The sequence below is a fragment of the Pempheris klunzingeri genome, chromosome 5 (genome assembly GCF_042242105.1).
Source record: "Pempheris klunzingeri isolate RE-2024b chromosome 5, fPemKlu1.hap1, whole genome shotgun sequence".
NCBI lineage: Eukaryota > Metazoa > Chordata > Actinopteri > Acropomatiformes > Pempheridae > Pempheris > Pempheris klunzingeri.
The window spans coordinates 14,626,832-14,639,739 of NC_092016.1; the positions used below are offsets into that span (position 1 = coordinate 14,626,832).

The window sequence follows — 12,908 nt, forward strand, 5'->3', positions numbered from 1 at the left end:
AAAGTCACTATAGTGCGCATGAAGATGTTGAGAACTCAAAAATATCAACAGAGCACTGACGGGGACAACAACACATTAAACACATCACGTTTCGTCCGACGGTACGTGAACGTAGCATGACGTCCAGCGCCATCTTGAGGCCGCTGCGGTGAATTTATCGTCGCCCGCTCGTCGCTACGTGTCTCCCGGCTGCGTTAAATCCCGCTCCCCGCCTCTGGTCCTCCTACAGGGACAGACAGCGGCGCTCAGACATGGGGGAGACCATCTTGCCACGGCGCATGTTCCTCTGGTGCATGGCCCTCATCTACCTGAGTGCTTTTGTTTCCCTCTATTTGCAAATACCAGGTGAGACTCTCAACTTCGGAGGCTAACTAGCTTCAAAACTGACTGGCTGTGTTTATGTATTAGCCTGTTAGCATGGACTTCCTGCGCTGTTCACGCTGCCTGAAGTGGTGAAAACCCGCCTGGAAGTTTCTGTGGGCTGCGGTCAAAGATTTCCCTGCTTCCGGCTTTATAAGTTTTTAAGCTAACAGCTGCTTGCAGTGACCCTACCTGTTGTAAATGTGCACGCATGACAATGTGTCGTACTACAGTACCCACAAACCCAACGTGATTTTTGTCCAGCAGAAGTCCAGGAGACGTGGCCCACGCCCATGAGTTAAAATAAATGTGTTTGGAGAGCGTGATTTCACACAATGCAAGCAAGTGGAGAAATGCAGTTGCAACAATGTTTTTAATCTTGAATGAATGCATTTTGATTTTCAGAGCATTTTTTTTCAAGAATACAGAAACTAGGAGGCAGGTTGCTTTACTACAGGCGTTGATCCTAATGATCTTTACTATTGATGGATACTCTGACAGACGCAGAAGGATGGAGAATGAAACATTAGTAGTAAACAAAGAAATCTGAATAAATGAGTGGTAAAACATAAATGAGTGTAAGAGAGTGAAACTAATGTGAATCATGTGTGCTTTATGTGTTTTTATAAATTATTGATGTCTGATGGATAAGCAGATTTTGTAAATATGTTTGAAGAAGAAAGTGACGGTTACCTTTTTGTATGTTATGTGGTGTATGTGGTGATGGTATAGCAGAGCAGAGTTGTGCACCATGTTTTAATTCTGATAAATTTAAATGTGTGTGCTCTCTAAGTAAGAAATCGTGGCCTTCACAGTCACCTGATGTGTGTGTGTGATGTCTCATTACGACACTTTAATTTGATCTACTTTGTTGCCTCCCATGTTTGTGTCTATTTCTAGGTCTCTATGGTAATGATGGACTGCTGCCTGCCCGTTGGCAGCTGCGATACAGCGGTAAGTCTCTGTGGGAGCAGCTGCTGTCCTCTCCCACCCTGCTGTGGCTGGGGCCCTGGCTCGGTGTGGACACGCACACCGCTATGGAGCTGCTGTGTCTCACAGGGGCCGCACTGAGCCTCGCCGCCACGCTGGTGGAGGCTCTCCGAGACAGCGTGGTGTTCTTCTGCCTTTGGGCCTTGTACCTGTCAATGTACCAGGTTGGTTTTCAGACTCTGCTGCTCCTAGTTTTCTTTCACAGGGTGCTGTCTCAGTGTCCCATCTCTCACTTTTTGTTTCTCGTTTCAGGTGGGCCAGGTGTTTCTCTACTTCCAGTGGTGAGTGATGATTCATGGATCTTTCTATATTTTGCTTTTATGATTAACACTGTCATGCTACAAATAGCGGCTGGTTAAAAGATGGTTTTGGCAGTTTGCTGATAGGTTTATGTCATCCTCAGTCCACTGTTGATAACATGGCAGTACTGTTTGTCTCTGCTGCTGTGTAACAACACTGTAGATCTAACCAAACTAGAATGACATTTCACAGAATCCTCTTGCTCTTTCTACCCATTACCGTCCAGGGACAACTTGCTTCTGGAGACGGGGTTCCTCTGTATCCTTGTTGCTCCACTGACAATAATCAGAGGGTCCCGAGGGGTCCGAGAGCACGATCGTGTGACCTTCTGGCTGATTCGCTGGCTGCTCTTCCGGCTCATGTTTGCCTCTGGTGTGGTGAAACTCACGTCACGTTGCCCCACATGGTGGGGCCTTACAGGTAAGACTGTATGGAGAGGTGAAGAGTGTCTTTCTTTCCTTTTTTAATTCTCTCTGTACACTGTAAGATTATCTCAGTGACACAACCTTATTTAACCTTATCTGGTTGTCTTCATCTGATTCACTATTCTTTGTAACGGTGTCTTGAACAGCCCTGACGTATCACTATGAGACTCAGTGTATCCCCACCCCAGTAGCCTGGTTCGCCCACCAGTTTCCAGTGTGGTGGCAGAAGCTGAGTGTGATGGGGACCTTTGTTATAGAGATGGCTCTTCCCCTGCTTTTCTTCAGTCCACTGCGCAGACTGCGACTTGTGGCTTTTTACATGCAGGTGGGTAGAAAGTGCTCCCTTTTGATTTTTATACGTTTTCTGTGTTTGTTTTCTCCCTTTAGTTTGCTCATTGTGTCTAGTGTTAAATTAGATTTTTTTTAGCAATCAGCTCTAGGCTAATGTACATTTCTTAAGGCAAGGTTAACTCCATAGTCGTACATTGGATAATTCTTAAAATTGCACGAATAAATATCTCCACACACTAGCTCTGAAACCTGCAGTATGTGAGGGAGTAAAGAAACCATTGTGCTTGGTTTAAAAAAAATTTTTAAAAAAATCTCTCATCCCTCAGAAACAGCTGCTTGGTTGTGTGCAGCAGAAGAAATGATTGCTTAATATGTTTTTTTTTTTTCTTGTGTAGGTGCTGCTTCAAGTGCTCATTGTTTTGACTGGAAACTACAATTTCTTCAACCTGCTGACTTTGACCCTCTGCACGTCGCTTCTGGATGACCAGCATGTACACTTCTGGTTGCGCAAGGGAGACAAGATCACCAACAAAGGTATGATAAACATAACTGCTGTATACGCATGCAGGCTACAAAACTTTGTTAAAAGATAACTCCAGTATTTTTAAACCTGCGCTCTATGATGAAATGAAAATTTATGGAACTGGTCCAGTAGGTCGCCTCCGCCAGCAGCTGCAAATGGGCAACTTACCAGCCACAGTGGCTGTGATGTAATCCTTCGGAGCAATTGCACCAGATCAAAGCACGTCCATGAAAGATTTTTTTTAGGCTCAGATTGTTGTTCCAAGTGTCTGACATCAGGGAAAGGATCCCTACATGGATGGCTGTGTAAGTTCTTTTTTGTTTAAATGATCACTATATCACTTGTTTCAAAACCACCAGACTCCATTGACAAAAACCGTAATTTTACATGGGCGCTGCAAGTCTGCCATTGTCAGTCAATTTGTGTTGTTTAACTTTTTGGTGTTTTTGAAAGGGTTAGTTCAGATTCAACACGATATCTGCATAACACACAATAACACCAACAAACTAATGAATCGAGGCAGCAGTAGACCAGCCACTCTCTTGTCCAGCCGATAAAATTATGTAAAATGTTTCTATCAATGAAGTCTGGTGGGTTTGAATAGTGTGATATCGATATCGCGCTGTTAAGACCTATGATTCTGGCTTTTACTAAAATTAGATTACAGGTCTATCATTAGACAAGCACTTTTAGTGGACATGCTTTGACTGCGCACAGTTGTCCCAAATGATAACATTACAGCCATTGCAGCCCAGTCATTACATTCTTGGCTGCTAGTGGAGGTGATCTACAGGACCAATATCAAAAGTTTTTGTACTTCCCAGTCATTTCGAACCCAAAATATACAAAAAATAAGGCACAGCTTTGCTGTGCTCTCTCTCTGTTCATGTCAGAATCCAAGCTGTGGTCGTGTCTGTGTTACCTGCTGGAGCTGGTGGTCTGTGCGCTCATGATCTACGGAACAATTTTATGCTTTGACCTGAAGCTGGACACGACGAAGAACATCATCTCCTCCAAGACAGGTGTGTGTGTGTGTATGTATACATGCATGTGTATAGAAACAATTGCATTCACAGTTTTTTGTTTACATTTCTGTTATTGCAGCATTCACATACCACCAGTTTAACCAGTTTCTGAAGACTGTCACTGTCCCCTCTATCTGGATTGGTGTCCTCTCTCTAACCTGGGAAATGATCACAGCCATGTTCAGGTAGGACTCTCTCCAAATTAGTGTGATTATGTGTTTTTGTTGTGCTGTCCGTCATGTACAGCCAGACATACTTTCTTTTTTTATGCCTCCACACTGGCAATAGTCACAGTCAGAAATGTCCCATGTCCCAGTCCCATTCTGGTGAATGTGATATCTCAGGAATGCCTCCAAGGAATTCCTTCAAATTTGGCACAAACATCCACTTGAACTCATGAAAACACCTCACAAAACAAGTTTTGGCCATTTACTCAAGGCCTCATATGATAATCATGACAAAGTTTTACATAAATATCCAATAGGAGAAAACAAAGAAGTGATGCCATTTTATATAGTTGAGAGGACTTAAGATCACTGACAGAACAACCATGTACCCTTATGGGTGAAAATAACTACTGAAAACTAAAATCTTCATCTTCATCCATTTAAGTCATGATTATGGACAAAGCTATCCAAATTCAAATTGTGTCCAAACGCTGTATCAAGGCCATAATAAAAAAAATTATAGGGAATCTAATAGTCATAGATTAAATTAACCAATACATTTAATTGTTCATTACAGACTATTGCGGCTATACACATGTCTGGCCATTGGGTGGGGTAGTTTGTCCACTTTGTAGGAGGGAGACTGAAAAGACAGTCATCAACCCTGATTTACTCTTTTTTCTGTATAACAACACTGATCATTGATTGACTCCTATTAACTAAAAAGCAACACAGCTATTACAGAGGCAAAGATCTCAGAATTTTTAATTGGATCAGCTGCTGTAACTCAAAAAGGGGTTGGGGCACCACACAAGGGCAAAGTACCTGGAAGGCCTGCTCTCATCAGTCCAGGCCAACTTCATCATCATTTTCTGCAAAAACACTTTTCTGGCCATGATTCAACATATTAACTCAGGAACAGAAGGGGAGATTATGACCATGTTGCCCAACTTTGAAACTGTCGTGATTGTATCAGTTGCTCTGTGCTGAAGGTGTGTGTGTGTAAAGAATCCACGTTTTAGAGTTTTTAGAGGCTGTGGCTCAGTGGTAGAGTGGGTCGTCCCTCAATCAGAAGGTCGGGGGTTCGATCCCCAGCTCCTATGGCTCAACATGTCGAAGTGTCCTTGGGCAAGACACTGAACCGCAACTTGCTGTGAATGAGTATGAAAGAATAGTCTCCTCCAAATTAGATCCCTCCTGTATGAATGATGTGTGAAAGGGTGAATGAGGATGTAATGTAAAGCGTTTTGAGTAGTTGAGATAACTAGAAAGGTGCTATACAAATACAGACCATTTACCATTTACTTGAAGCATTATCCACTGTCATGGCTTTATTGGCCGAGCGAGCGAAAAAATACAAGAAATTTGACTGATTTGGATCCTGAGGTGCTTGTATGAGTCCACCCTCTTCATTTTCTCTCCCTGATATTGAGCCTCTGGTGATTGTCGTTGTGTGAAGGGTCGACGGCGTGTTTCACAGGAAAATATTCAGTGGAAGCATGCATGTCAATATAGTGGTCGCTTCCAGTTCACACAAAAAAAATCGCTTGCTACCTTTTTTATGAAATTCCTTCAAAATCTTGATGGATACAAACAACTTCACAACTTAACCAGTTGGCGACGGCACACAACTGCAAGGTGGTTCGTCTACTTTGTATAAAATGTGTTAAGTACATGTTCAAGTACAAAAACTAACGTATGAAATGTGTTTTTCTAGGTGTGCTTGTGTCTCTGGCTTCCTGAGGAGGTTTTGTGGTACAGTCCAGTGGACTGTGTTTGCTGCTGCCACCGCTGCTATGTTCACTATTAGTCTGGTGGGTGCTGTTTGGAAACGCAGTAATGGTTGAACTTCATATTAAGATAATCTGTCATGTTGCTGAACCTAATTGATCAGCGATATTTATTCAAACCCGGTTGCTATCACTCTTTACGTTGGTGTTTAGTGTTAACCATCCTCTACTATATTTTCTATCTTTGTCCATTGTAATCAATATAATTTCTTCTTGCCAGTATTTTCTCTCATGTCATCATTTTCCCACCATGTTCTTCTATTCCAGGTGCCATTCACCTACATAGAGTATGACACCAATGCCAGGATGTGGCCGGGGGTACGTCGGGCGTATGAGCTGGTGGATCGCTACCAGCTGGTCAACTCATATGGCCTGTTCAGGAGGATGACTGGGGTCGCTGGGCGGCCAGAGGTTGTCATTGAGGGAAGCAACGATGGTGTGACGTGGACGGTGAGAGGGAAAAGTTATCATGGATGATGGTTTAAACAGGATCAAAGTTCCAAACTGTCTGTCCTGCTTCACTATTGTGAGTTATTTATATCTATGTCTCTTTTGCTATTCTAGGAGATTGAGTTTATGTATAAGCCAGGCAATTTAAGTGCACCTCCTCCTGTGGTGGCGCCTCACCAGCCCAGGTTGGACTGGCAAATGTGGTTTGCTGCCCTTGGGACTCACACACAGGCTCCGTGGTTCACCAGTCTCATGTACAGACTGCTGCAGGGCAAAACCGATGGTACACACCCTCAACAATGCTACAATGTGTTTAGCTGCATGTCGCGTGTCGCTCTTTCATTTACATAAAGAACAATCCAACATGGAATCAGATTGTGTAGTGAGAAGTGCAGCATCCTTGAAGGTTTAACCCATAAAAAGCAGAGCACAGGTGGTTTTCTGCTCAAACAGTGATGTGGGAGCAGCTGTACTGACAAAGCCTCCTGTGACATCACTGACCGGGTTGTGATTATTGATCATTGCATCAGTGCAGTTCATGTCATAGCTGTCACTTGCTTTTTATACTAAAAGCCACCATGTGTAGAATTTTTGAAAACCTCTTTGAGTTATGAAAACATAACGAAGGTTAACATTTGCTTTCGTTAATACAATTTTTCACTGGAAATTCAGTGTTTCTGACAGGGTGTTAGTTTGAGACACAGCCTTGCTAATTTTTTTTTATTTTTAAGAACAAGCAGGTCTCTCAAAGCTTTGTCTTGTGCTCTGCAGTGATAGAGTTGATCCAGACAGATGTATCTCAGTATCCGTTCCACCAGCAGCCTCCTGCCTACCTCCGAGCTCACCGCTACAGATACTGGTTCACTGAACCAAAGGCTGACGGGTCAGTGCTCTCTTTTTCTCCCTTTGATCATTCTTGGTTTTGAGATAACTTGTGTGCTCTGAAATATGTCACTCAACACACATTAGTGTGCCAATTTCAAACTCAATAAACAGCTATTAAGTTGATATGTTACATTTTTAGTAGTTTTATCACTGTTTTAAAACGATATTTAATTAACCATCTGCAACTTTGCTGCTTGTATTGTAGCTTCCTTCTCGGCCTGTTCAAATCAGAAAAATACATAATATTTTCTCTCGGTTGCATTTTTTTAATAAGTAACCTCATGCACACAAACAACAGGATATTTACTGTTTGGCTGGTCTTTGTTGGCAGGTCTTATCCACAGCGCTGGTGGAGGAGGGTCTATGATGAGGAATTCTATCCCATAGTGCACCTGGGCAACACCTTTCTGGACAGCATGCTCAACCAGTTTGGACTCAAGGTGAATTAATCTTAAAGGTGCAGTGTGTAGGACATCTTGTGAAGAGGTTGCAAAACACAACAAAAAAGTTATTCTGCTACTTTCCGCCTCGTTTTCCAACCACTGTATTCATTATTTAAAATTTATGTCAATTTCTGCCCAGAGATCCCACTAAATCCTACACACTGCACCATTAAAAATGTTTAAAATATGTTTTTCTGTATTGCCCTTTTTGCGAAAAAATGTTCATTTTCATTGGTAAATCTATTAGAGACCAGTGTTAATTAATATTTATCTTTATGTGTAGGACAAATCGCCGCCACGCCGCACACGTAACACCACTGTTGCCCAGGTGGTGAGGTGGGTGCGCTCTCAGGTCGGAGGTGTTCCTGCTCACATATTAATCTGGACCCTCATCGGCTGCAGCGTTACCCTCTGTCTGCTCCAGAGATTGTTAAACAGGGACAAACGCACAGAAAGGATCCTGCTTGAAAATGTACCTGACGGCCCTTTAGACCACTGTGGGAAGTCAGATGAACAGGAGGCAGCAGAGGAGGAGGAAGATGGAAAGGAATGTGAAGATGAGGTGGAGGACGGTGAAAGAGAGGAGAAAGACACTGAGACACAAGAGGAGGAGGAGGAGGAGGAGGAGGAAGAAGATGATGACGACGGAAAAGAAAAAGACGAGATCCCCAGAAAAAGAGAGTTTTGAAAAAGATGCAGGTAACCCCACAGTAGACTGTTAACACCACCTGCCTTCACAATATGTCACGAAAATGACCAAAGAAAGTTGTTTTGTATATATTTTGTATTTCCTGATCAGCCAGTTATGGAAAAATAAGTTTATTTGCCTTCTCCCACCTCCATCGTACTGCAGTGCATCGTTTATATATATTCGCCTGTCTGCATCAGAAACCACTCGCTTAGTTAAGCAGATCTTTCCAGCTGTTGGTAGCTTTTTAAACCTCCCTGGTTGGTTCTGATTTACACTGAACACTGAGATTAGTCAGTAGATCAAATCACGTTGAGAGAAATAGAGCACTTAAAATATGCGACAGGTTCTCTTTTGTTTACCAAGAGAGTAAATGTGTTCCTGTTACTCTTTGTCTCCTGTTTTGTTATGTGTCATTGCACTTGTATGTAAATACAGGTGCGTGTGTGTGTGTGTGTGTGTGTGTGTGTGTGTTTTGCATAAGGCACTGTATATATCACTGTGGTCTTTTGCTGTATGTACAGACCTAAAACTATGCTCTGCACTTTTTTTTTTTTTTTTGTTCCTTTTAGCATTAGAAATAAAACACCACACATTTATGTAGTTAGTTAAAATGTGTCATTTTATAATATATTAAAATACAATAAAATAGAAATGCTTCTCTGGATTTTTCTATTAGTCAGTGTGTAACAGTCATTAGATAAAACTAATAATTGTCAGTATAGATAACTGTTGCTCAGGTTCTATTCTTAGTATTAACATGATAGATATATAGTGAGTAATATGTGCGCACACGAGGCTTTAGCGTTATTATAAAACAAGAGTTGATCAACATGTGTAATCATCTTCTGAACATGATGACTTCACCACTTCAATACTCCAGGACAGTACTTGTCAATCAGAGACTGGTAGTAGGGCTTCAGCGTGTCGACGTCGGGGAGAACGGTGGTCTTTGTGTACAAGTCAAATTTGCTGTGGACAGGATGAAAAGATGCAACTTTAGATCAAATCAGCTAGTAGGATGATGTGCATATGAGACAGAAGATACTCACTTGAACTCATTGACCCAGGGCAACATGCGCACGTCTTTTTCATTGCACAAATGCATATAGTCTCCATGGGAGTGCCAGGGGTAAAATGAATGGAAGCGAATCATATACAACCCCTGAAAAAACACAGAAAAAGAGAGAGCGATCCATTAGTGAGCCTGTAAAGAAAATCATTGCACCTTTTCTGCTCTGCTCTATTTTTTTAATTCTTCATATAGAAGACCAGTTAAGGTCTTACAAATGCTTATAACAACTTTCACCCTCATTTCTGTGCCAACCATGACATTATTTGCGCAAAACATAACTTTAAGAACCATTTAATGTAATAATTAACTCACCTCTTCTGGGATGGAGCAGTTGTTGAACTTCATAACTCTGTAGAGATACTCTGAAGACAATGATGTAGGGGTTCAGGTACAGTATCAAAGATAAACAGGGTGTCACGTCGTCACAGCAGAGTTTGTGGGTGGCTAAATGTCTTACCGTCATGGCCCCAGGACATGAGGACATTATCAAGCCCACAGTTTGGCTTGTAGATCCCGCATTCTGTACTAAAATGTGGAAGAGAAAAAAAAAACATGTTACAGAAGTCATCAAAAACCTGCCTGTAGGTGTTGCCAGTAATTCTAGTACTGAAATAAACTGGGATGTTGGAGTACTTTAATGGCTTAGCAGAGTCTCTTACCTGTAATTTAAGTAAAAGTAAAACACACTGTTTTTTTGTGAAACTACCGAGGTTGCGATGACAGTACTGATAACACTTTGACTCATTGGATGTCATAGGTTCCATATTTAAAGACCTTCACTCACAGACTTTGGTAATGTAACATGAAAATACCAACTTGTAGCTTGGATTTTTGTCATCTGGGTTATCCTGGAAGGTATTGTCTCTGAACACAATGGAGTTTTGAAACTTGCAGCCCACTGGGAAGGTGTCGCCTACTACAGCAAACTGCAGAGCGCACACATACACTGCTATTAGAATTAATGTGATTACATACGAAATAAAATGAAGAAAGTGAGGGGTTATTGTAATGGTGATTATCACTTATCAAAGCAGAGTGTTGATTGAAGAAGGGTCATAGAAATAAAATTAAGGGTACTGAGAAGACAAGAAACAAAATGCTTGGACGAAGACAAAACATAAACCCTCAGCTTGAGGAAAAGCAAGTGTGAAAAACTGGAACATTTAGATTGGAAAATGAACTATTATTCCACAGTGAGGTTGCTGTAGTACTAGCCCCACCTGTGTTGAATCTGACTCCTACCTGGGGTTCATCCCACAGAGCCATGATCTTCCCGACATCATGGATCAGACCCACCAACTGGAACCAGTCTGCAGAGGGACGGTGAACACAGAGCTGCTCCACATGTCCTTGTGCACAATGTCTGTGTGTATTTCTGTCTCTCTCCCTGTTGAGAGGTACCTTTGTCTGGATGTTCTTGCCGGATGCCCTCAGCAGTCTGGAAGGCATGGAAGGAGTTTGGGAAGTCCACATCGGGGTCAGACTCGTCCACCAGCTGGTCTAGAGACATGATGGCGTCCATCATTCCCATCTGTGTGTGGCTGCAGCCGCTCCAGTCAGAGTGCTGCAGGATGTAAGAGTCTCAACATCACTGGGGAGATTTACTTAAGAGATAGAGTGATCAGTCACTCGGTCATCCAGAGCAAAAAAAAAAACATTTTAATGTACTATCACATTGAAGTTAATGCTGAATGTGTTTTTATTTCAATATCTCTGTTTTTGGACACTTTGCTGAATTTTTGTGCACTTTCTGTTTTTTATTCTGATTTACCTACCTTTTGATTCACAAAGTCCAGCGTCTGGAAGGTGTGCATCAGCTTGTATGTGTTGAACACACGATCAATTAGACTTCCACTCTGCAAAACATGTAACACAACAGCAGATTAATATCATTTCAGGTTCGTAACACGCTATCGATCAACTCCACTCGAAATCTTCTGTGGCAGAAATGTAGTTTGGCAATGATCTCCATGATTTACAGACATGTTTGATTGTAGCCACCTTTACTCTTCCTCGTGACCACGCACAACTGTGATGTAGCTTTGTATTACAATGATTTTTTTTATGTCACAGAACATGAAACAAGGTGAAGCTGCCACAAAGTAACAAAAGTGAATTTTTCATCCCGGCAGCATTTACTGACCCACCAGTAAAACAGCCCCTCCTTTGTCATGTTGTTTAATTTGTCATTTTTGACAAGAGACTCTTCAAAACATAATCAAATGAAGAAGTAGTCTTTAAAATATGCGAACACAAACAGAATTATAACACTTTATTACTAAAAACTGCTGACTGAAACAGACACAACTCTCCATCCCAGCCCTTGTCGTCATTAAGACTGAGGCGACATAATCAAAGATCATTTCCTGCGGTGCAATGATTCTGAGAGGCTAGTTTATATACTGCATTCAAGTGTAAGTCAGCTTCCCCTCTGATTAGTAGATAATATACAGTTAAGTAGTCCAAAGATGCCAAGTAAACACATCATGTCGTCAATAGTCACAGATATGAATGAGATTGTTTGAAAGCACCTCTGAATTAGTTTTTAGTGTCTTTGTACATATATGGCGAACAGTATATAGCTGTACAGTTAAATATCATCAGCTGAAGGAGAGCCTTGAACGCCTACCTTGTAGTTTCTGTAGTCTTCCTTCTGTTTGGTTTCATTTGTCTCCAGATTTGGCCGATATGCCAGAGACGGGTCTGGACCCTGCATTTGAAACAGCAGACCGAAATAACACAGCATTTTTTAGCTTTTTCAAAGATACATATGTGCTTCCAAAAGAAAGGTACAAGTAGTTGAAATAGATAAGTAAAAATTCAAATATTCAAAGCATAGTCTCAGTATGAAGCCACACGTACAATGTTGATGACCCTCATGGCTGACAGATGAAGTCTGCGTTGTGGTGTGTTGTCTTGGTCCTCTGAAGATGACTGCCTGCCTGCTTGCCTGTCCGTATATATCCTGCTGGTTTAAACTGTAATGCTTTCGACCTGCACTGCGAACCTACATACAGTGCACACCGGTGTCCAGTCACACTTTAACCAAGCCTCACTTAATGGGGTACACTGTGTTGAACGTTGACCTTGTGTACCTTGTGTTTGTGTGTGTCTGTCTGTGTGTGTGTGTGTGTGTGTGTGTGTGTGTGTGTGTGTGTCCATCCCAGAGAGTTTTCCAATAATCAGCAGGTTACCTGTTTATGATGTAGAATGACTCAGTATTTCTTTGTTCCCGTTTAGTTGTTTATTTTTAACCATATAATATGTTTATTATTGAAAAAAGCACATTCATTCAGACTTACGAGTTTGTTTTTTTGTTTTCAAAGGCTCCATACTTGTCTTATACAGTTTATGGTTTACAATGTGTGTCCACACTTATGCACACAAAATGAAAAATCACACACAGATAAAACAAATCCAAATCAGCTGTCATTGATAATTTTTGATGTCTAGCATTGACCCCATTATAAGGCAGGATCTGGCTGGTGATGTCCCC

The 12,908-nt window shown here is 41.7% G+C and overlaps 2 protein-coding genes across 3 annotated transcripts in view; one reads left to right on the top strand and one right to left on the bottom strand.

Moving 5' to 3' along the window:
* Window positions 1-186: 186 nt before the first annotated feature.
* lmf2a (lipase maturation factor 2a) overlaps window positions 187-12,908 on the top strand; it is a 141,639-nt gene continuing 128,917 nt past the window's right edge. Inside the window, exons 1-14 of one of the 2 annotated variants that reach the window (XR_011584323.1) lie at window positions 187-345; window positions 1,261-1,514; window positions 1,603-1,631; window positions 1,877-2,070; window positions 2,222-2,400; window positions 2,762-2,900; window positions 3,783-3,911; window positions 3,994-4,099; window positions 5,799-5,895; window positions 6,139-6,321; window positions 6,436-6,604; window positions 7,093-7,204; window positions 7,538-7,646; window positions 7,933-8,466. Coding sequence is in view for 1 of the 2 variants with exons in the window: in XM_070831047.1 (XP_070687148.1) it covers window positions 252-345; window positions 1,261-1,514; window positions 1,603-1,631; window positions 1,877-2,070; window positions 2,222-2,400; window positions 2,762-2,900; window positions 3,783-3,911; window positions 3,994-4,099; window positions 5,799-5,895; window positions 6,139-6,321; window positions 6,436-6,604; window positions 7,093-7,204; window positions 7,538-7,646; window positions 7,933-8,337 (2,199 nt within the window). In the remaining variant the exon portion in view is untranslated. Of the gene's footprint in view, window positions 346-1,260; window positions 1,515-1,602; window positions 1,632-1,876; window positions 2,071-2,221; window positions 2,401-2,761; window positions 2,901-3,782; window positions 3,912-3,993; window positions 4,100-5,798; window positions 5,896-6,138; window positions 6,322-6,435; window positions 6,605-7,092; window positions 7,205-7,537; window positions 7,647-7,932; window positions 8,902-12,908 lie in introns of those variants that run through there. The other variant, XM_070831047.1, reaches the window with a different exon arrangement.
* miox (myo-inositol oxygenase) lies at window positions 8,971-12,413 on the bottom strand. Its single transcript, XM_070831049.1, has 10 exons — window positions 12,275-12,413; window positions 12,042-12,122; window positions 11,188-11,268; window positions 10,814-10,976; window positions 10,655-10,722; window positions 10,229-10,338; window positions 9,870-9,937; window positions 9,725-9,774; window positions 9,390-9,502; window positions 8,971-9,309 (listed from the first exon to the last, which is right to left on the bottom strand). The coding sequence occupies exons 1-10, from the start codon at window positions 12,290-12,292 to the stop codon at window positions 9,201-9,203; spliced, it is 861 nt and encodes a 286-aa protein (XP_070687150.1). The 5' UTR covers window positions 12,293-12,413; the 3' UTR covers window positions 8,971-9,200.